General features: G+C 39.5%; 1 protein-coding gene across 1 annotated transcript; it reads right to left on the bottom strand.

Annotated features, from left to right (window-relative positions):
* Positions 1–5,647: 5,647 nt before the first annotated feature.
* Positions 5,648–10,042, bottom strand: LOC101159569 (motor neuron and pancreas homeobox protein 1). Its single transcript, XM_004067091.4, has 3 exons — positions 8,665–10,042; positions 7,430–7,590; positions 5,648–6,941 (listed from the first exon to the last, which is right to left on the bottom strand). The coding sequence occupies exons 1-3, from the start codon at positions 9,083–9,085 to the stop codon at positions 6,522–6,524; spliced, it is 1,002 nt and encodes a 333-aa protein (XP_004067139.1). The 5' UTR covers positions 9,086–10,042; the 3' UTR covers positions 5,648–6,521.
* Positions 10,043–25,033: the final 14,991 nt, after the last annotated feature.

The raw sequence follows: 25,033 nt of genomic DNA, 5'->3' as shown, positions 1-25,033 counted from the left end.
TCTCTTGCAAATTATGTGTACCAATTTTGGTAACTCTTAGAAGTCATTTAGGGAGTTTTTATTTTCTTTCAAAAACTAACAGATATCGGATTTAGCCGTATCTATAGATCTATAGATCAATAGTCATCACCATAATGATATTTGAAAACCTAGCCAGTGACAATCGTGTTTTTAACATGTTCTTGTTGTATTTTTCTGATGATGGAGGACATATAAAGAAAATTTTGTTAAAAATAGCATTTCTGAGTATTTATCTAAATTGTGGTTAACCAGGAGCAGATGATAAAGGACCTTTGAACAACCTTGTAGTTACATACAGTCTACAATCGGCAGGCCACAAGCTCCCTGCTCAGCTGCATTCCATTCGTAGATGACTAGATCCATATTCGTTTTTGTTTTCCTTATCCAAGCTGGCATCTGGCTCAACTGTACAGCTGGTTAGCTTCAATATTGCTTGTCATTTTTATTGCACCAGTAATGTTAGGTTGAGGTTGTGAGGGGCTGTAAGCTAACAAGAGAGAGTATAAACAGATGGTTGATGGGAAATGAAGACGGACTCACTCCGCACCAGCAGTCCCTTGACAGTTCGCCAACCCGAAGCAGGTCTATACACCCACACATCCATACACACTCACACCTAGGATCAATTTGGAGTAATCCACCTATGAAGTATGTTTTTGGACTGTAGGAGGAAGCCGGAGTGCCTGGAGAAAAACCCACACATGCACTGGGAGAACATGCTAACTCCACACAGAATGGACCCAGCTGGGATTTGAACTGAGGCCTTTTCACCTTGAGTTAAAAGCACTAACCGTTGCACCACTGTGCATCCCAATGCTTCAACAATAGATCAGAAGGTGATTGGAGAGGGACTAACAATGTTATTTGGGTTCCGCTGACCAAACATGAAAACAATTGGTAAATCTCCCATAATAGTTTTCTTTCTTCCTTTTTGTTAATTCCTTTTCAGTAAAAATATATTTTGTTAAACTTCTTCCATAAATTCATCTTCATTTGAACAACACGAAGGAGGGGTGCATCTGAGTTTAGCAAATAAATGATGCCTTCTGCTTTTGGAGCAGCAGAGGGCAAAAGTGAGCTGCTTTACTACCTCTTGAATAAGTGCTTGTGTAAATGTAATAGTTTTCTGTGGATTCATCTTTCTTGTTGTTTGATCATAACGTTGTCATTTTGCAGTAAAGGAATGCAATTCAAAATCTTTTTCAACATATTTATTTTTTTCCACAATAGTTTGAAAAAGAATGCAAAAGAAAAGCAAACTTCTAAACAGCAACTTTCGCCTAGACATAAAGAAATGCCCACATATTTTTTTTACCTTTTCTTTGCTTTGTTGCAGGTCAGATTCATTATTTTGATCCACATAAACCCGAAGGTTACTCTGACGTAGAGGGGCCCCATTGTCCATGTAAATGGCAAAACACTTTCCTGCTACAATAAATGATGCTCATGAATACATTCACCCCAAACAAGCCTTTTCAATAAACTTTACTGGCAAAATACGGCCTTTTTCGCGCTTTAGAACAGCGTTTTAGGTCGGACAGACGTAAATTTATTGGGCCCCGCCACTCACCTTACTTGTCCATTAGTTAAATGACAGGACGGGGCCCAGCGAGATGCAGCAATATGTGTGATTATGTTAAAAGATCACACAATCTGTTCATATATGGGTAATGACTCAGACGTTTCGCTGATTGATTAAACTACAGGGTGTAAATATTTTAAGGGGAGCTTGATTTATAAAGCAACAAAGCAAAAAAAAAAAAAAAAGGGACCAATTTCTTTGTGTAACTATGAAACTGGGGGTTTCTGGTAACTGCTCTGACATCTCAGAGGCTTGAGTGATTCAATGGACACTGAAGCGCTTTTATGGAAGACACAGGCTCACTATCCGTTATTGGTTCAAAAAATGAAGAAAGCAGGAAGTCTGTCAGCACTTTTGTCAGAGCACTGTTAAAAAGTGCTTTTCCTTTTTAGAAATAACAGCATATTATGTATTCTAAGACTGCTGCTTGAGATGATTTCAGGACAGAAATGGAATCAGTGCCCTCCAAATACCGCAGTGATATTGCAACTGTCATAAGTAAATGACCCCTGCGAGATTTCATGTTTGCAAAACGGAAAAGACAAAATTAGTTTCTTTCAGTATCTGATCGCTAATTGCAATCGCTTTGACGGCCGTTTAGGTTACGTGACGTGTGATTTGAAACATTTACGATAAGTATGACGTTTGACTACAAGTTTTCTAGCAGATTTTTAATCTGCGAAAACTAATTCTAAAAAAAGTAAGTAAACTTTTCAAGAACATTTGTCTCATTTTCTGTCTGGCAAAAAAAAAAATCTTATCCAGTGATCTTATCTTAGCGACAAGATTTTTTCTCTTAAAAATCAAAATTCTTGTTAAGACCATTTTGTTTACCCCATTGGCAGTTTTTTTTAATACTTATGTAAATACGCACTAGAATGAAAATTGAATTTTGGGGGGTTTAACATGTTCTTGTGCCATTTTTCTAGTGATGGAGAACATATATAATGAAAACTAGGATTAAAACGTCATTTCTGAGTATTTCTTTGTTAAAATCCTTGTGAATCAGGAGTACACAAAAATGTGCAGTTGACTCCCTGCTCCACTCCATTCTGATGCATCCACGTGCAGACAAATGGATCCATTAACATCCTCATTTTCCTTGTCTGAGCTGACATCTGGCTCTGGAAACTGTGTCCTAGTACACAACACAGCTTTTTAATTTTATTTTGGCTAAAATGGCATAATTATAATAAAAGAAAACACTGGGTCCACTTTAGAAAATAGATCAAAAGATGATAGGAGTGAAACTTTAAAGAAAATCTGCAAATGGGGTAAGAATTTTTACTCATTTCTAAAGGGCCTGTTTTTTCAGTGCAGACTGCATTTTTACGCCACTCATTTTATTTCCATTTCTTTGACCTTTACATGTGACTAAAGCGTGAACCTAACAACCTTTGACCTTCAGGAACAGTGCCTTGACTTAAACTTCCCTCGGAAATTCCTTTGTTTGCTTTTTGTGTTTTTACAATTTTAATTTTTTGCCAGCATGATCCAAACTCATACTCTCTAAAAACAAAACTAGAATGTACTGAGTTGTAACATGTTATCTGGACAATTTGAAATAAAAGAAGACTTACAAACATTCTGACCTCTGATTTTCAAGATCAGAGGTCAAAACCACCTTCAGTCATAATGTAATTCTTTCATAATTTCCTAGTTTTACTTTAGCTGTTACCAAATGTATATTCAGACTTAAGCCTATTTAATCCAAGCCTATGTTCACTTCACATCAAAATTCTTAATCACATGATACAACAGTCTTACATTCCCACGCTAAGGTATTCAAAGTAATAGCACTAAATAAGAAGAAATCCTTTCTAATCTTGATCAAATACAAGCTAAACTGCATGATGCCCCAGTTTAAATATTGTCTTGTTTATTTTATTTGTTTCTCCCCCACAGTGGTATTCATTCATTCATTCATTCATTCATTCATTCATTCATTCATTCATTCATTCATTCATTCATTCATTCATTCATTCATTCATTCATTCATTCTGGATCATTTTTTCTATCTAAGGAAATGAAGCCTGCACATTGTGAGGTTATAGGCCTCGCAAAGCTTCTGGTGTTATCAGAGAACTGATGGGAAGGGAGGAGACAGCAAAAAAACAAGGATCACTAAAACCAATCACCGAACCGGTCACGGCAGCCGATCTTCACTGAATCAGGCACTGCAGGGGTTTCTTTTTCCTAGTTTAGAGTGTCCTCTCCACTGTTGCTTTTTGGTTGCTCATTTTGGGGATTATCATCGTTGCTGTTTAAACCAGCCTGTAAATTAGCTCATTTTTCCAAAGAGTCTCTACACATGATTCTTTCAGATGATGCCTCACTTTCTCAAATATTGGATATTCATCCATGTATAATTTTTGTTAATCATTTTACTTTTAATTTATGTTTTTTTGTAGTATTCTTTTCCTGAAACTGCAAGTTTTATCCACACATAATGGTTGGCAAAGAAATGATGCATGACAACAGATCCACATCGAAGCAAAAAAAAGAGAAAGAATTTAGGATTTGGGTTTGATCCAGTCTAAACTGAAAGTTCAATTCACTGTAAAAGTTGCAGTGTGGCAGAGAATTATTTAAAATTTCCCCTTGACCCTTGTGCTATCTTAGATGACCCCACCTTTACATTGACGTGTTCTCCCTACCATGACAAAGGTGGATAAAGGTGGAAAGATTTCATGTAATCCTTGGACACCAGTGAAGATCACAAATCATTGAAGAAAAAAGGTTCAGCGCACTGTCTAGTGGGTCTAGATGACCCAACTCCCAACGTTAAAGTGCCTTGGATAGCACAAGGGTTACATAAAATAAAATAAAATGTATTTTAGATTTAGATTCCACATGAGAGATTTATTGGACCAAAGGGAATACTTTTATTGTTTACTGACAAAAAGCATTTAAAAGCCGCTCAATTGCATTAGTACCTAAAATAGTCGACACATTTTCAATTTTATGATTATTTTTCACATTTTCTGATTCATCTTGTCATACATTTATATTTAAAATCAAAATGACACTATTTGCTTTAACTTGAGAAGCAGACATTCCATCCCAACAGAGAGGTGTTAAATGACTGCACTGAAGCCCATGTTGCTCCTGCTGGTTATAGGTTGGAGTGAGTGTTTGGCAGCGCAGCCGCCATCAGTATGTGAATGTGTGTATGTGCATGGATGAATGGGACTGTAAAATGCTTTGGACCTTCTAAAAATGTAGTAAAGCTGTATAAGTATACGCCATTTGCCATTTAATAATTATCTCCATCAATATTTAAAGTCCTTTTTAATAAGTAAAAAGAGAGACATTTTTTCAGGCTGATAAAAATGCATTTGATTACCATGTAAGTGTGTGTTTGGTTCTGTGTGTGTGTGTGTGTGGTCTTGGATGCTGCTCCATGCCACCTCCACTCCGCTCTTTCATCACGCCTCCACACACGAGCCTTCAACGCCGCGTCCAGCTGCAACTGCACACACTCATCCTGCTGTTGCTCTTGGTAATTAAAATGGGCCCGTGTGACCACTCACCATCAGGCTTTTTATGGTTTTACCTCCTATTCATTAACTTAATCATTTGACTATCAGTAAACCCCACCAAGTAATTAATATCTAAAAGGCTTTGCAATAAATTAAAGCCATAATTTGCTTTGCTGAAGAACCAGTGAAACAATGAAGAGGCCAGTCCCAAGAAAAAAATGTTCCTGTTCCTATCACAAAAAACTATATATAGACATGTTGTAATTTCTTTGTTTCTGTAATAGAGCTTTTAAAAATTAAATTAAAATGTGCCTTTTAGGTTTGTGACAAGTATGTAAGGTTGTATCATTTTTAGGGGAATTTGCACAGTTTTCTTTAAATCAGGATTTCCTTGTCTCTGGAAAGGTTTTAATGGAAATAATCTACATTTCATATCTTCATGGTTAGTTAAAGTTCAACATCTGATGATATTTTAATGATTTATAATTGTAAGTTAAGACTTAAAGCTGTTGATTTGTTAGTTTCTATAAACGGGTGGAAAAAGAAAAACAGTTCATAATAATAAGCTCAAACCAAAATGTGATTTTAATTTTTTTATGCTTTTGAATTTTTTTTAAACTTTATAATAACAGCACAAGCAAGTCATAGATAAATACAGGTATGATGCCACCATTTGCAGTCATTCAAATAAATTAGGTTCATCCTCATTTCCTCCAAGGGACACAAAAATGACAGACATCATCAAGGGGAAATGTTATTCACATAAAATTCACAAAAGTAAAAGAAACAACTGATGTTTCACAAGAAGTTTATATACGTTTGGCGAAAAAAGTGAGTTTTTGTTTTGTTTCTCTTTTCTCTTTTTGCTTAAGCCACTTAAATGCCACCTTTCCTTTTCGTCTTTTGGCAGAATTTGTATTCAGGTTAAGCCGAGACTGGAGAGCTCAGCTCATCTCGTTTGTCTCTTTTCTCCCGTCCTCTCAAGTCCGCTGCCTGTGAAAACTCCCCTCAGCAAAACAACGGCAGGAAAAGTCTGCAGGTTCCAACACCGAGATGTTTTATTTTGTCAAATTACCTTTTCTCCTCAAGCGTGTTTGTCTTGTTTCTGCAAATGTGAGGAGAGAATAGGATGTGCAAATATCACATCAGGACCATGATGGTACTTTCATTGGAACAGTGTGTTTTAATGCATGCTACAAAATGTACAGTACTTTGTTTGTTCACCCATAGATGAAACAATACACCCTTATTGTTCTGTGTGTGTTTGTTTCTCTTTGAAGGGATTTCACAAAAGGTCCCAAAAATGGTTCCTGGGTTGAAACTGAAAGTTTTTTGGAGTATGTTTTTCAAGTAGCTGAACACAGACCTTCAGGGATATTTTCCAAAGGAGCCTCTGTGTAACACTCAGGGTTTCCTGAGGGTGATCTGGAATCTTCTTACAGCCCTGCTCCGATCTTCCTGTCTCCTCCTCCCACCTGCACTCCTTCCAGCTCCTCCTCAGAGAACGGGCTGTGAGGATCATAGCTGTTGCTGCTCTGCAAGAAGTCTGTGGATCGAGGAATGGCCCCTCTGGCACCCAAAGCAACAGGGTACCCATGATGGCTTTCCTCTTCTTCATCTTCTTCGTCTTCGTCCCCCGCATCCTCTTCTTCTACCTCCTCTCTCTCCTCATAGCTGAGATTGATTCCTCTGTCCTTTGAGTGAAGAGATCGTCCTCTCGCCTCAGATTTGCTGCTGACAGTCTTTTCCCCACCGCGCAATCGCTCGGACTCCACCTGGTTGGATGCAGCGGCCTGCTCCTTCGCCTTTCTGCTGCGCTTCCACTTCATCCTCCGGTTTTGGAACCAGATCTTAACCTACAAAGAAATAAAAGAATTATTCTGTAGTTTATAAAGTTTTATTATCATTAGATTATGGATTGAATTAACCAGTAGATCTGATAGATTTAAGAAATTGTGTTTAACTGATGTAAGAGATGCAGAACACACATTTTGAAATACAATTTCAAATTTGTAAAAAAAAAGAGACTAATTTGAATTTGTAAAAGATAAATATGAAAACAATTATTTTGGACAAAAAAAAACATTATGAATGTGAATATATTGTTTCACTAAAGTTAATTCATACCTTCTTTGTTTTTACAATCATTTTTATTTTGAAAATGACTGTTTTATATTTAGCTGTCAGTTAAATATTTCTTTATCCAAAAGTTGAGTTTGTCGTTCCTTTCTAAATGAAATGTTTTACTTCATGTTGCACAGCTTTCCTCCCAAAGGTTGCTGATGAAGGCCTAAAATTGTGAATCTTTGAGTTCACATTAAAAGCTCAGTGGCTGCCTTCATACCTGTGTCTCGGTCAGCATCAGGGAGGTGGCCACTTCGAAGCGCTTGGGCCTGGAGAGGTATTTGTTTAGCTTGAACTGGTTCTCCAGCTCCAGCAGCTGCTGGCTGGTGAAGGCGGTGCGGGGCCTCCGGCATTTCCCCAACAGGCCAGACTGGGGGCCTGCTGAGAGAGGAAAGGCAACAAATCTGACAGAGTTAATAAAAGTGAAACACAAATTTACTGACTACAACATGTGATTTTGCTCTGAGAGGTACTTTATCAGTATTCTGCTGTCTTAACACATGGATCCTTTTTGCTTTGGATGTCTAGAATATTTGGAGTCACGTCTTGATCATCAAGGACGTGACAAGTTCACTGTGAAGCTGTTGGTAGCAGAAGGCACACCTATGCCAGCACTCTCCGGCCGTCATTAACTGTAATGGCTTTACTCTAGTTTATTGTTGAGACACAACAGAAGCAGCCGCACAGGCCATAAAAACACAGGCATGCCATTAACGTAATGAAAATTCAATGGAGGCTTTTGGGCTTTTATTGACAAAACTACAGAACGTTTTAGGTGTTTGTTTATAGTTCCTTCGTCCCACAAAGACAATTGTCATCTTGCTGGCGTTTATAGAGATATAAATGTGGCCAAAATGAAAAATATATATGACGCAGACTTGGAGACTGTGGGCCACTGTCAACTAGATGACTTATTAATATAGCCCGCATGAAGGACTCCGACCATACAGTGAATGAAATATTATGAGAGCATAGCTGAAAATAGACTGTAAATTACAATACTAAATCTAATGGGGGCGGGAGGGAACTTAAAGGAAAACAATTAATCTCAAAAGCTGCTTTTTTCTGTTTGACATTTACATTTTAAAAAGGGAAAACGCATGGGCCAAATTTATTTATAAAATATTATATAAATATTTAGTAGATAGAAAAATGGAAATAAAAATCCAAAGAACATAAAAATATAAAAACATACCTGCAGTAATAATAATGATGATTAATAAATAGGAATATTTATATAAAGCATTTGCTTATTTACAACTGCAAATATATATTTTTTTAACTGATAAAAAAACAATCTGCACCTCAATTCTTAATAGATTATTATTGTGTTTTCGAATGTCTTAAAAATAAAATTATTCCAGAATAAAAGCACAATTTCCTGCTTGCTGAGCGCATGGGTGCTGAAGCTCTGAAGTGAGGATGAATGGACGGATCTTCGGTGATCATACTTACAGCTGTAGTCCGGCATCCGCGGCATCATGATCCCGGCGCGGATCCAGTGCTCCAGGGGCAGAGGCGCAGCCATGGCGGCCGCCTTCAGGTGCTCCGGGTAGGTCTGCGTGAGCTGCGCGAAGCCGGTGTATGCCAGCGCGGGGTGCTGCCCGCCCAAGGCCGATAACGGGTAAATGGGTGCGTGGTAGATGCCGGGAATAGCACTTTGGGACATGGCAGCGATTCCCGGATGAGGAAGACCCAGGACGCTCGGTTTGGGAATGATCCCCGTCTGAAGTTGAGTTGGCCTCGGGGAGGGCGTGCCCGCGCGGCGGCAGGACACCTGACTCTCCACCGGACTGTCGGCACTCAGGTCCTGGCTGCAGCGGTTGGCCTCGTCTGCCAGCAGCGCGTCAATCCTGAAGTTTTTGGATTTTTCCATGGCGGGCTGAACCACAGAGTCCTGAGGAAAAGCGTTCAGATTTGGAGCGCGCACCTGTGCCGTGCGTCAGCGCGCAGACGGTGCAGCCTCTGCAGCCACAACCTCGCTCCTTCCTCCGTTTATCATGAAGAAAGCGGTGCTCCAAAAAGCATCTGCTTCAAGCAGAGTTCATGGAAAGCAGTTTGAGTTAGAGGCACCTGCGCTCGCGCCCCTCCATTAGTCTTCAAGTTGCACCTTCACGTGTAACTCTGCCACCTTCACAAACCACAGAGGGATCGCTTCATCAGCCACCCCACCAACGCCACTGAAGGCAGGTGCGCCCTCGGATTGGCTGGAGGCTGAGCTGCTCTGACTGGCCTCTAATCAGCTAATTACCCGCTCGTTTCTGCCCCCCCAGAAAGCGCTCAGAGTGAGGTAATGTCCAACCCCTGTCCCGTCTGCAAACACCTCCAACTGCGTCAAAGCGCGGAGGTACATTCGAACTGTTCCTGCTGCCACAAACAAACAACACATAGATGTATATTACTGCACTAAAGGGTCAATGCTGCAGAAAACCCATGTCTGTGATTATGGGATGTTCACAAATCTGGGTTTGAATCTGAAGAATGGCGCACACAAAGGCCATACCAGCGCCATAAAAGTTTACGATCAAGAATTGCACACAAACCATATAAAAGCGTAATGACTTGGCAGAGGAGGCAATAAGTTAATTGGCCTGTTGCTTAATGTGAGCTAATTCCCCTTTTAAGACCTGAAAAAAGGCCGGGTTGCTGCGGCTATAGAATCCGCGCTGCACCGCACCGCAAGGTCGTGGCGCAGCAGCGGGCACATCTTGCAGGAGAACAAAATCCCAAGAGAAATTTCAGAAAAAGAAGCATCACAAACAGACACAAACAACTGCATTTACGCAAAATAATTCGTTTTGGCTGTTACCGATATTGTTTTATGACAATTAGGAAAAATCTCTTGAGCTAAAAAAAACATTTGATCCTGCATTTTATTTTGAAAATTTAAGGTAAAAGAATGTGATCGTGTTTTTAGACAAATTGCTTTGTTTTAGGACCGAAATAAAAATAAATTAAATTAAATTAGAGCGGATTTCAGTCAGAATAAACTGCAGGTGAATCCATTTTTGAAATTATTGTGCCTATCCGGTGACGTTTTTTAAAAATATATTAAACGGAAAAATGCAAAATGTTTGTAATTAGTTTTTTGGAAGCGTAAAATAGAGACTGTGGTTTTCCTTTATCTTTCGTTTGAGCAGACAGATACATTTCTGCGGTCTGCATAGTGTGTCAGATTGACATGTTTCATGGATGTGTCTGCAGTCGGCCCAATGTCAGTTTTAGCTTAAATTTAAATCGCCACCCTGATGCCCTGCAATAAACAAACATGCGCCTGCGCTCGACCCAAACCATCCGCCGCAAATTGAAATCCCTTCTGCTTTTCCAAATCAGAGTCCTCCTTTGTGATTGGACTGCCGCGTGAAGCTGACCTCCAGAAAATGAAAGGTCCTCCTCACATCACGTCTCCTCTTCTCCTCAGATTGCGGCCTGTTTTCATGCGTTCATGACCTCTAGGATTAAAAAACAAATCTGCGTACGCACCCTGATTGTTTCCTTTAACCTCTTCATTTTTTTTCGAGTGTAATTTGAACATTTAAGTAAAGGCTTCAGAATAAATTGAAGCTGCGTCTGAGAGGCTTTCCTCCTCCATCAACTACATCCCTTTTGCCTCATCAAAGCGAAAGCTGCTGCATGTGTGGAAAAAAACATAATTATTTGTCAAATTGCTGTCCTGAAAAAGTAAAAACCAGTAAAAAAATAAAACAACATATCCTTTTAAAAACTATTTATGACAGTTTTACAAAATAAAAGCTAACCACCAACTTGCAGCTAAATTGTGTCCATTTTTAAATGCATAATAATAAGGAAATAATCAAAAACAACGATTAAAAACAGGCCTGTTGTAATGACATAAAAAGTTGATATGTGACCTTGCAGCTTGAGTTGGGTCGGGGTCACATTGTTTTAGCTGCTGTTTTTCCTCTAATTTCTATCATTCCTTTGGCAAAATATCTACTGTACTTCAAACAGCAGCGCCACCAATTGTTGGTCAAAGAGGATCCTCTATGGCTAATTATTCACTTGGTTTCCTTTTCTTGTTTCAAAGGCATACCTGTTAACTGTTAAACTGGACTGGTTTTTATTCTAGTCTTTGATAAATACTCATTGTTCTCTATCATATTTCTTTGCAAACCATTGTCCTCTTGGACCTTGCTGAGCTCTCCAAACGCAGTATTCACCTTACTTACCATGAGAAAAAAGCTGCTTCAAAGAGGCCGCCAGCCCTTGACTACAAAGCTGGAGTTTTATTGATAAGTTAAGCGGTGGTTAACTTTGTGGCCATCAGGAGTTTACGGAAACATCAAAGAGCTTATCAGTAATTACAGGCATATTTTTCAATCATTACCACAACTCTGAGACAGCCTGCCCTGTCCTTAAACCAATCAAAGTTTACTCTTATGCTCTCTGTGTGAAGGCCCGCAGCCGGAGCGCCGGTCACTTCCACTGGGTCACAGCTTCCCACTGCTCTGCTCCACCTGTTGATAAGAGATTTCACCCAGAGGAGACTGAAAGAAAAACAGGAGCTGATATAAAGCAACATTTCTCAACCTTTCAGTGTGAAATGATTGTAAGAAAACACTACGGACTGTTTGGTTTATCGTCACTGATTCCTTCCAAGATTGATCGCGTTGAGTTTGCTTGGACGGCGTGCATGTCTCTGTTTGTGCCACACAAAGCTTTCATGGCGGCTGTCGAAGACATCACCTTTCCAAGGTCCCGAGCACGGCGTCCACGCCATGGTTGTGATAAATGATCCGGCCGCACAATGGGCTTTCTGTGAAGTGAAAATCAGATCCCTGTGTCCCTGGTAATTAGACTAATTCTCTCAACGTTAAATGCACATGATAAATCAGCGTACTTTTTGCCAGACCTTGAGACCAAAATTAATGCTGTCTCATTATGGAGATAAAGGTAATTTATTAGAGTTCTACTTCTCCTCTGAGTCCTCGTACCCCGTCCCCATCATTTATTAACCGATATTGAGCTTTACCATATGACATCTAGTCCACTGGACATGAATCTCCTTCTGTCTGCCTTTGCTACTTTGGCCCTTCCCAACTGCATTTTTTCCCCCTTCATCATGTGAGAGCTAATGAAAACCTTTGCTGCACACATCAGGGAAGACAATATTTCATGGAAGGTAGAAAACTGGCCATTACTTTCTGAATATAAACAGAATAGATTGATGGAGGCAAAGCAAACAGCAGGTAAAAGCCATATGAAGGGCATGTTTGGACATGGATACGGTGGGATTTTGCGTGAAAGTGTGGAACAGTTTTAACGCTTTCACTTGTTTTAGGTTGTTTTCGCATCAAATTTCAAAGAGCCTGGACATTGTCAGTGTGTCTTGTTACACACTATGGTCTGGTGGTTAACATTCATCTCACAGCAAAGGAGACCGTGGTCTTTCAGTGTACAGTTTGCATGTTCTCCCATTCTGGTTTTCTCTCACCAGTGGCGCAGGCTGAGCATTTTATGTGTGTGTGTGTGTGTGGGGGGGGGGGGGGGGGGGACTTTGGAAAGGGACAAATGAGGACAGCAGAGTAGATGGGGCGGGGGGGGGGCATATACAGTATGGGGTTAAGCACATAATATGAGAGGTTCAAAATTTCATTTTAAAGCGTATAGCGTTAGCAATGCAGGAAGAAGTTTGTATTGAGGATTTCTAAATCTTTTTCAGTAATGATACCGATATTGACTCATAAATAGCAGATACAGCAACCCCTGTGGCCCAACCAGAACCAAGCAGGAACAGGAGACGAATGCATGTTGTGTGGCGTAATCCTGAGTGACATTACAGGATGTTCACACCTCCTGTAAGTAGAAGGGATGCCCATCAAATGATTTAAGATCATTTGGCTCAGAAGGAAGGGAGAAGAACTTGAGAAGAGAAGAATAAATACATTTTTAAAACAAATGACAAGATGCTGAGATGCTGTGAAGAACTATTGACATGACTTTAGTGTAAAAATGAACTCAATCAACCCCAACTGTTCTCAAAAGGAGTCTGATTTAAATAACTGGACCAGAATATGATGCTCTGGCTTCTGAAAAAAAAAGAAGGCTGCGCCCTCAATATTTCATGCTCGATATCTGCCCATAAAACATCCTTATTTGCCCCTCTTTGCTTTGTGAGCTGACATCTGTCTGCATTTAGGCTTTAGTGAAAACACACAAGAAAGCAAAACAAGAACCGTGATATTCTGGCAGACCAGTGTGCTTGTGTGTTTTGCTCCAAAGTTTGGACGAGCTTTCTCGCCTGCCGAAAAGAACTAACCAAAATCACAAACTCTGAAACAACCCAGCTTTGAATGCATCCAGTTTGGAAAAAGTTTGCTGCAGAAATAAATATTTGTCAGAAAAGCTTTAGAGCCTTCAGTGTGAACGATCCTCCACCTCCTCAGCCTGTCAGAGGTGTTTGTGCTGCCGTGCTGTGTGGTTTTTGACAAAAACAACACGGCCTCATGGTCAAACGTGTGCACTATGGCCATGCTTGTTTCAATTCTCGTGTCCTATTTAAACAAGACTTTGCAAACATAAATCATGCTTTGTCCTTCGCTCTGACAAACCCAACTGTTTTTACAGCCTCCAGACTGATGGGCAGTAGAACTGATAGTAAAATAATCACTTCTTTGTAAACATTAAAATTCTAATCTATAAAAAAACAAATTTTCCTGGTTACAAATCATTTTTTCAAAGCTGAAAGAATTGCACTAAAAATTGTATAAAAATGTTGTTTGTAGAAATCCAGCTTTGTTTTAATGTTTATTTTTTATTCTGAGTGTTTTAGAATCTTGAGGAACATTTGAGTAACAGTGAAAGTGATTGGATCATTAAAAGAGGCAAGCTGAATGCAAGAAAGTTTACCCTGAATATAAATAGGTGTAAGTTTGTTCATCTTGTTCATGGTGTTGAATTTCACTGTTGTTTCAGACAGGTTGTGTTGAATCAGAATGGCTCTATTGGTTCTCTCCTGTTTGATCTGAGCACTTTCAAGGCAGCTCAAGAACGTTTCTGACATGGGATAAACTGTAAAGGATGTCGTCCACATAAAACAGCCCAGGTTCAGTCTTGATTGGGGAATTCCAACCCTGTGACACTGCGATCTGCTTCCCAACTCACCTGCTTCTTATTTTGTTGACACCATGGAAACAGCAGCTTCTTTTGAACCTGATCCATTCCAACGCCGCGCTTTTATGACCATTTAATCGGTCTCTCTATCTAACAGCCTGTGTTTTACGGTCACCCATACAAGGGTCCCATTGTATGATAAGAGATAAATGCGGCCCGTCAGTCACAAAAAGGCATAATTACTTTCACCCTGCTATCTTGCCGTGGCTCTCTGCAATGCATTATCTGCCCATTTATGAGGATATTGAGAGTCATCAAGAGCTTTGAAGATCTCCGTCCGCAAGCTGTTTACTGTACTCTCCCAGTTTCTTCTGCATATAAACTCGGTTTCATCCCAACAGCTTATTTTCAACCCATCTCCTTCCCATCACTGCTTGTCAAACATTTATTTTCTAAAATGGCATTTAGATATTCATTGCTGTACAATGCAATGACAGGTCATTGCTGGTGATAGCTGGTCTTCTGGCATGCTTTCCGCTTGGAGGAATTTATTTACTGCTGTTAGCACGGGTTACTTGGAGAAGAAGGACGAACAAGTGGAAGAAAAACATTGTTGAAATGGGGTCGTTCCGCTTTCCAATGGGGAGTATTTCTGTGAAAAGGATGAAAGCGCCCGCAGACAGATCTCTTCTCCTTTTGATCCAAACCAATGATTTCTTATCACAACTTTACAGATCCCATTAGTAGACATTTTTATGAAATGTCTGTACAAGTGTGAGTGAATGAGCTAAACAAAACAACACACATTCAAAATAGTGACTGAAGTTGTGAGTTAAACACAAGACTAATCTCATGGTAAGCGTTTCATTCCAGTTTGTTGACGCCACTCACACATTCTGAATCACTAATTCCTCATAGAGCCAGTCCCAACCTGGTTCATGTGGAAGGTTCCCAAAATGTAACACGTCAGTGAACCCAAGAGCAAACATGGTATCACAAACAGTCATGATCTCAAAAGAATATTTGTACAGATTCAATGTCAATAAAGAGAGCACAGGTGCTATTATGGTAGGTGTAGGATAAAAAAACTGCAGGACACAACTCAAAAGGATGAAAAGATTGAAGGGAAAAGATAAAAAGGACATTCTTTGAGAGTATAACAGTTTATTCACCAGGAAAATAAAAATTCAGACAATCTAGTTCAAAAGACGAAGAACAGAAAACTGTTATGACCTCGACAACAATGCCTGCTTTATTTTAAAGGACCTTCTAAATCCAAGTTACAGTTTCTTAATAGATTTAAGAACATCTACAAGGTAAATATAACATTGGAAAATACCTGAAGTTTTTGTTTATATCCAAAAAATCTCTTTTCTTAGACGCTATCATTAAAGCAGAGGAATCAGTGAAGATAAGCAGATTCTTAGCAAACAGTGACATCTAGAAATACTTTTTTAAAGCCATGAATGCCAGAAAATTTGTCCTTCTAGTGTTATTTGTGGCAAGCTGACCAAGAATGATTTAGACTTTAAGGAATGAGTATGCATGCTTTATTGGGAGGAGGGGTTTTCCATTCAAACCAATTAGCATGCTGACAGAGAGGGATGAGCTCCCTGACCCGTCTGGCCTTGTGGCTGTAAATACAGCAGAAATAATGAACAGCAAGTGTAGAAAAGATGAGTGGAAACAGGGAAAAGCACTCGAATCAAACCCACCTTAGGTAGGGGCTACAAAGTGGGCCAACAATGGATTGGATGATGCTGCTGAGACATGCAATTAGAAGGCAGTTTAGATATTGCCAAACAAATAAAACAGATTTTGGTTTTGGTTTTAAACATTTCTGTTAAATGTTGCATCCGGTAAGACTTACCTGAATACAAACAGAACATGTATTTGGAGTCCTTCAGGAATTTTAAGTCTGTTCTTTACCGTCCTGATGTGGATCACGATTTGTCACACCTGTGACAAACCTTCAAATCAATTTTGAGCCATTAAAACACACCAGAATATTGTGATTTACCTCTGCTGCAATTTTACAGATTGACAAATCCTAATGTAACTCCATTAGTCCATTGACCAAAATCCAGAGACCGATCAATTCCTTGCAAAATTGGGAGTATTGAAGGCCTTCTAACAGAAATTACCTGATGGAGGTGGAGCTCGTAGCATTACTAAAAAGAGATTCGTCTGCTGAAAAGATTAGCTGTATTAACAAAAAAAAATATTTTTGAATTTACATCACAAATCTTGAAGAAAAATAACCTGCGCCAAAGCCTTTACTCTAATCATCCACTTACCAAGAAGTCTGAGAAAGCACAATTTTGAAGTTAAATTTAATCAAATGAAAGTATTTGTTTTACTTCTTTGGTTACAAATGCCTTTATCATATTTTATCAACACCGTTTTGAGACCACTTTCTCATTATCATTTATGTTTCTTTAAAGGGCCTATACCATGCTTTTCCTAAGCCTTTTATAGTCAACAATATCCATGTATATCATGATATATTGCCTTTGGGACACAATAGAACACATTTTTTAATGAATATTAGTTATTTCCATGAACTTTTTTTCTACCCGGAAGCAAGGCGACTTGATTTCTGGGGCACCGGCTTTAACCCCTTATGGGTGACGCCCATTTCATGATGTCATCCTAAAACTGGCCTCTGTAGCGTGTCTGCGTCTCGCCCACGAAACCAAACAACATTCAAACATCCAAGAGTTTTTGCCGATCACCGCTAGCTCCGAAGAGAAAGTGGGTGTGTGTTAGCCCAGGAGTGGTGCTGACTGTTCCTGGAAGGGGCTGTTCTCACTGGTCAATGTCAGCTTTTGAGAACCCACTGGTTTTTGTGGATTGGGAAGGGCTGGTGCTCAGAGGTTTTTAGAGGAATTGGGGTTTTCTTTTTGTGAGGAACAAACATTATAATACACTAAAAAGCTCAAAATGTAATTTTGCATGATATAGGCCCTTTAAAAACACAATGTATAGAACTTGGTCCACGTTTTCTGCCCTGTAGTTCATCATCATTCCACTATGGCCAAAAGGGCTTTTCCTGCTGTTTTCAAAACAGCTGTTTCCAGATCTCAAAAACACTTTTGGCAGGAAATGTTTTGCCAATTTTACAAAAATTAATGCTGAATTTCTTTTTTTAAATAAATTTTAATTTTTATTTTATTGACTACTTGCTGTAAAGATAGAAGGTAACATTTGTAAATAATTAATTCTTTATAATACAGTTATACCATGCTAAAAATGTGTGAATCAAATTTGAGAGAGTTGAGAAATTAGGAGCTTTTCACCTGGACATTTATGTCAATACTTTTGCTTCTTAAACTAACATTGTTGTTAGCAAAAACTAACCAAATCACTCAACATACAGTATATATTATCTGTAATGAATTGATGATTTTATTACAGACTCAAGATCCATTATCAAGACTTTAAAAACAAACAGAAATTCATATAAAAAGTTACAGTAAATATACATCTATACTCATGGAAACATATATATAGCAAATATTTTTTGTGGATTTCTTCAAAGGGTTTAAAAAATACCTTAGTTTAGAAATTGAATTTTTCTGTTAATAATTTGATATAGAGGGCTTCACAGGTTTAAAGTGATGTGAAGCCATAAGTATAGGGGTATAACAACAACAAACACACAAAAAAGTTGTACCGGTAAGTTTACCAGAACTGAAGTGTGTGGTTGTAAGCACACACACAGAAGAGCCACAGCAAGTTAAACAAAACCCTACTGCGTCACAAAAACATTTATAAACTTCGGAGATGAAGGGAAGCACTTTATCTATAAAACAGAGGCACAGAGGTAGAGTGGTGAACCTCCGATTGAAAAGTTACAGGCTTGATGCCGGCTTATCAGTGTCCTTGGGCAAGACAGCCCCTACGATGCTCCTGGTGGTCTGCTGGAGCTCTGCCACTGTGCCTGTGGTTGGGTGAATGGGACTTAATAAAGGTAGAAAGTAAGTATAGGCCAAAACACAGTTGTGGTTTTTCAATGGACCTGGTGCTCAAGTGAAGTCCAGACATCCAGACATGGATTATCATCTGCCATCTTCAAGTCTTCTTGGATTTTGCACACTTGAAGATTTTTTTCTTTGCAGTTTTTGTATTGTGAGTGGTCTGTTGTGCTCAAGAATGAAAAAAACATCCTAAACTTGTGTGCTACACACTTCAGACCACATGTGCCAAATGTGGCCCTCCATGTCATTTTATGTGGCCTGCGAGAGCATAAAAGTTTTTAATTTCTTGGAATAAAAAATAAAAACTGGTGTGTATTCATTCATATCTAGGGGGAATTGGACTTGAAATATCAGATTGGGCAAATATTCATTAGGACTTAAACACTGTCCATATAACCTAACCTGACAGAATCAATGTAAAAGGATTTATGCTAGAGTAACAAACAAACATATGTTTTCTATGCAACTGTAATTGTCACTTTAAAAAGTTATAATAAATAAATGAGTTTTTTAACATTAAGGCGTAGTTACATTTATGTTTCATTACATTTACTTATATGTATACGTTATAACTGGCCCTTTGAGGACAGCCACTAAAGTGATGTGTCCCTCTGTGAAAATGAGTTTGACACCCCTGATTTAGACTAAATACACAAATTGACTGAACACAGATAAATACCATAAAAAACACAGTTATACCGGTGAGGTTACATTTGACCTCCAGGTGAAAGTGGGTGAACCTTCCGAGGGTCTAAAATTAGAGTCTTTCTTTTATGAAACACAAAAGCACTGAGTCATGAAGATGAATCAGCCTTCAAAAAGCAGCTTAAACTAACATGAGGCTCATGAACAGATGCTTGGGATCAGTGCAAACACACAGCAACATCCCTGCAGCTCAATGAAAATACTGCACTGCATCAGAAACATGCACAGCATAGCAAGAATCTTATAAAAGGGAGACTTCACTGTAACCTTAGTACAGTGTAATAAGATATAAAGAAAGGCTGCCATTCAGATACAACAGAAAACAAAATATTAAAAATAATTTAAAAAGTGAAGATATGTAAGGATTTGGGGATATAAAATATAAGATTTAAGATTAGCAAAATACAAATTCAAAAGACCAAAAATGCAAGTGACAATTTTCACAGGACTTTACTATGTGTTTTTAAATACATAGGGTGTGTCCAGACAATGCAACATTACATAAATACATAGCTTCATTGTGTTAGGAGAAGGTGGTGGATAACTGAATCCAAGTGAGGTCACAAACTGGTAGAAGTGAATTGATTTGGCTCAATTGGCTGGAGAGAGGATGAGACACAGCTGGCATAGGGACTTGCAGGTGGACAAACAGACAAGCATGAAGACTGGCAGGCAGGCAGACGGGCTAATAGGATGGACTTTCTGAAAAGGGATTGTGCAAAAGTTTGATTTGAGTAGCTCCTTGATGCAACTAAATGTTAGAAGCCGAACACTGTTACCACAAGGTGAACAATAATCTGCTGCTGGCTGGAGGTCCTCCTCGGAAGTAAATAGTGTCCTTGATGGCCAGCAGGTGTGGAGGTGCTGATGGTTGGAATGAGCAGCAGGTGTTTTGCCTCTGGAGGAGGCATGTCCAACAGAACCACAACACATTGGGTGCATTGTGCTTTTCCATTTGGTCAGCAGTACTATTCACCATGGCCTTTGCTTTATGTTTTATTTAAAAAAAAAAACAAATACACGGCTTTCTATGACCACAGATGCTTTAGGTATGACCAAACTCATACCTTCAATTATAGACCTTCAATTGTAAGCACTAAAAATATGTGCAATGTTTTGTGTTTCTCTGAGTGAGTTGGAAAGGCCCCAAAAGAAAACAGACTTAAAAAAGAAACCTGTTTTGTTTTTGCTTTTTCTAAACAGCAAAGACTGCAGGGTTTTGGTGCAGTGTATTAAAATATGCTGCATATTGCCTTAAAACCTACATATTAAAGCATTTTAATTGAGTAATAAAACTAAGTTGTTTAGTTTCTTCTTTGCAACACCTGTTTGTGTGCGTGTGTGTATCCAAGGGCGGTTGATCCCATTTATCATGTCAGTTAACCCTTGGCAGCAAATAGTAATTTGGAACAGGATGCCAGAGGGAAATGCAGGCACTCGCTCTAATTAAATCCCCCCTCTGTCTACCCACCAACACCTATGACCATACCTCCCCCTCCTTGCAGCAAGAGAAACACTGACCTTCCCATCCTCCCTTTCTCTGCTGCCCATCGTTCAGGTCTACAAGCTCTTACTGTTTCATGCTGATCTGCATTACTGAAGTTCTGTGATTCGTCTTTAATTATTAAATAGAAACAAATAAAAAAAAAAAAACTGAGGTTTATTTCTCAGTCATAAAACACAAGTAATAATTTTCAAAGTCAATTTCGTAAACTCAATTTTGTGACATTCTGATGAATTCTGAGGGAGATTGAACCGAAAGACAGACTCAAATGACTTGATTTGGATGGTCTGAAAAACAGCATTTAATTGTCCTCTTATATCGATCCATAAAAGTGTTTATCTGGAATAATAATGTTTGCTTTCCCAGGACTGTTTGGCAGTTCAGCCAATGATGAGGCTTTCCAGCTATGCCGGCCTTTGGTGCACTGTTGACCCTTTCTAATCCAGCCTGTTTTCAGTGTGACACATGATCCTTCTGCTGACTCAAAATGAATGTGTCCTTCCTCCACTTATGAGGTAACAACGATGAATAAAGTGGCATTAATGTGAAGACATGTTTGCACTGGTATGATCGTGTACAGCTGGCTTTTGTGTTGCACGCCGGGTTCAAAAACAGGTTAAGAACAGCGCAATCTGTCTGAATGACAGCATCAAAGCAACTGGTACCATTTACAGTGACTGAGGCGTAGTCACAGCCACCTCATCCACTGTTTGTAGAGGTTACACATGAACTTGCGGGTCAGCTTGAATGTAAAGCTACTTGCACTGGAGGTTGCATACAAATATGCAATGTGTGAGAGGAATATGCTACTCACTATTGGTTGTCCTCTCAAAAGGATGAGACAGAGAAATTATTTGGTATGACAAAATACCTTAAAATTTTGAATGCGTGTATAGAGTTGGGCTGTGCAGTGGTTAGCGCTCTTGCCTCACAGCCTGAATCCAGGTTAGGTCCTTTCTGTGTGGAGTTTTCATGTTCTCCCCGAGCACATGTGATTTTTCTCCATACACGCCAATTTCCTCTCACAGTCCAAAAACATGCCTCATAGGTTAGTTGGTATTCCTAAATTGTCTCTAGGTGTGCATGTGTGTGATTGTGTGGCCCTGCAATATTTGTTTGTGTTATTGGAATGAAAAATCTATATATGCTTGTTTACAAATTATCCACACCACACAACATCTCCCTTGACTGATTTTGTAGGACCATCATTCTGTCTAAAATAGGAACACTTGAGATAAATTTAAGCCCTATCAGGTAAAAGAGAAATATGTAATTGTGGTGCAGTGTTGCTGTTGTTAAACTTTAGAAACATATAAAATAGCTAAAATAGCCTATTTTAATAAACCTGTGTAGAATTGTTTTTTGGTATATTGTTAATTGCATGTTGGATTTTGCAGTCTGGTGGCGTCACATGATGCATAAATCTTTCTCTCAGAATGATTCTGAGAGAAAGATTTATGCCGGATTTATGATTCTGACAGAATCAAATTTGAAAACGTTTTCCATGAAAATGTTTGCTCTTCTCAAAACAATACAGTCATGTGCTTTAATTCTGACAGTGATATTCCTCGGCGCTCCCAGATCGTAGTCTTTCCAGCAGATGCTGAGGCCTCCTCTTGGAGAAACATGCCTGGAACACCTCTCTAGGGAGGTATCCTTGAGAAATCCAGAACCAAGTCACCTGAACTGACCTCTCTTAATGTAGAGGAGCAACGGGAGTGCCCAGCCACCCTACCAAGGAAACTTATCACGGTTGCTTGTATCCTCCTCCCTGGAAAGGTGTTCCGTAAATGTCCTTCTGAGCGGAGCTACTGTATTTTAGAACTACAATTTTGCATTAATAAAAGATAAACCAAGTCCAGTTGAGTGTTTTTTTAACCTACTATGTTGATGGAATCTACCTGACTGAGGGAGAATCGACACAGACACGTGAATGAAGGTAGAAATGCAGACTGTCCAGTCACCCAAAGCAGCTCAGTGGCTGGACTGATGTTTTTCTCAATATATAGATTATGAAAAAAATTGGTAACAAATGGCCTCCATGCCGAAGTCCAACATGCACAGGGAACAGGCTCAACTTACAGGCTCAACAATTCAAACCAAGCTTCTGCTACAGTTTTACAGCGACAGACTGCCCTTAGTAAGAATGGTCAAGTTTTTAGTTAGTGTAATTTGTGTTCTCTTTTGACAAAACTCAATAGATAGCGCCATGTTATGCATGCATGGTGGGGGTTTACATCTCATTTATGTAATGGCTCCACATTTATCGCACCCTGACAGAACTGACAGGTGGAAATTACATCACCAACATTTAAATTGTCCTTTGCTCTGCAAGGTAATCTATGCTGAGTGATACAGATTCCACCAACAAGCTGTTTCCTTCCTCCATCTTTTTACTCCCCCTTTTTAAAACCTTCACACACATTTAAACCCGTTTTCTGGGTTTCATTAAACTGACACCACATGGTGTCACGGTGACATCCAATTGGCATAATTGAGTCAGGTCAGACAGTAAAGAGACCTACAACAATCGAAGGGAATTGGAAAACAGCTTAGTACTGGCTGTCTCATTCCTATGGCAGCCCCCCCATCTCCCTTTTTTTTGCATTTAACAGACTTGGGAAAAAAGTTTGGCACGTCAGAAACTGTGAAGAGACACGAAGAACTGTCAGGACCAGAAGAGAAGAAGGGAGTTCCGCAGAATCACAGCTAAGATAGATGGCATGTGACAAACTGCCACTCTTCTCATCAGCATGACACAGCTGTCACATCCCTATTTCAGGAAAATTAAATGGCCTTACGGTAAACTGAGCAGCCCGAGAGGAGGGGCAGAGGGAGTGGGCATTATGTATGTGTGTGTGTAAGAAAATGAATAAACCTCAAGAATGCAGATTGGCTTTCTGCCTCTCCTCCCTCCACTTGTTCCCCTCCCTCAAGCACCATTCTCGCCTTTTGACATGATAATGGCCCTAAAGTGATGAAGACACTTCATTCGTACCCGCAAGGGACATAAATGCCTCCTCCACGCCTCCTCATCCATCACTCCCCGGGGCCAGCCCTTCTGCCCATTCGACATTTGCGGGGTGGCAGCTTGTTTAATCAGCTAATTTGATCTCCTTGGCCACCTTTAATGACCACACCACCTCTGGATTATCATGTCATCCCATCCTCTTAATCAGCACTGATGAACTGCTCATCAAACTATTAGCCCCTCTTTTTCTGTGCCATGCTTAGCAAAGGTTACAGGCCTGCAATTAAAGCTAATTTGTTGGGCCACATCTGTCTCCCTAATTGGGAAAACAGATGCTGTATCTGTAGAGTTTCTATATTGACAAAAGGTATAATTTTAAATAAAATGCAGCTTTTTTCCCCCCCAACAGGTGACCATTGAATCTTGAATCCTCTGCCTCACAACAGCTTGATTGGGCACGCTCCAACAAACTTGTTTTCGTTCCACATTTGCCCTTTTTCTTAATAAAAGTTTAATGGTGCAATGTCCTGCAAACATGGTGGCAAACACAGAGCGGTACAAAGCTTTCTCAAAAGGGCGATGGCACACACTGTCATGCAGTTTCACGTGGTTATTGATTCACAAACTCAGCTTCTGTGCTGGTTCTAATGTGGGAACCTGAAAAGCCGAGCTACGCCTGCAATAAATTTGTTTGCTCTGCAAACAGGTCAAAATGTAAAACCTGTTTACTTAAAGTTGTACTTTTTTTTCATGGAATTTTGAAATGAAATGTTTACATTTCATATTTTTATACTTCACAATGGTTATCATGCAGCAAAAAGTTGACTGATGGTAGCTGGAAGAGCATGGGTGTAACGATTATCGCCTTAATCGATGAATCCTACAATCCAACCAGACCAATCTGTCTAAGGCCGATCCATCGAACAAGCTCACTCCTGATTGGTGACAATAGTTGCCATAGAAACATTGACTCAGACCGAATCTGACCAATCACTGCTGTCTGTATCGTGGAAAAATGGCAATTGAATTGTATGGGTGATGCAACATGCACTCCTTTAGATTGGTCCAGGCAACTCAGGGGAGCATTTCCACTCGAAGTTGGACCACCACGGCTCATACGGAGTGTGGACCGAGTGCGTATACATCATAGTAGTCTACTACAGCAAAAGTAAAGCTATCAACAACGACAATGGAGGTTATCCAGCAGCTCTTTTTCCCACTTGGCTTTTGGTGCTTCGTCCATACAAGTCATCTATTGTTGTTTGTGAGAAGATTGCTGGTAGTGAAGAACTAAAAATACAGCCGAAACGTTAGCACTGGTTTTGTGTTTTCTCATGTCATAATGACGTTACGCCAATGACTGGGTTTCATTGTGTGAAGACTGTAGCTCCGCCCTAACTGTGTCGTTCTGTTTTTCTATGAACTTACAACCAATGGGTGCCCAAAAATGGTATGATTCGATACGGTTTGATGGGTCAATTTTATAACAGAAATGCTCCAAATACCGAAACGGACTGTACTGCTCAGGCTAAATACAGTCAATGTATTTGTCAAGTCTTCATTACTGAGTCACACTGTTTGAATTTTTGG

Source organism: Oryzias latipes, chromosome 3, assembly GCF_002234675.1.
Source record: "Oryzias latipes chromosome 3, ASM223467v1".
NCBI classification, from domain to species: Eukaryota; Metazoa; Chordata; class Actinopteri; order Beloniformes; family Adrianichthyidae; genus Oryzias; species Oryzias latipes.
Note: the sequence above shows the minus strand (reverse complement) of the source record. Positions and strands in the feature narration are given on the sequence as shown.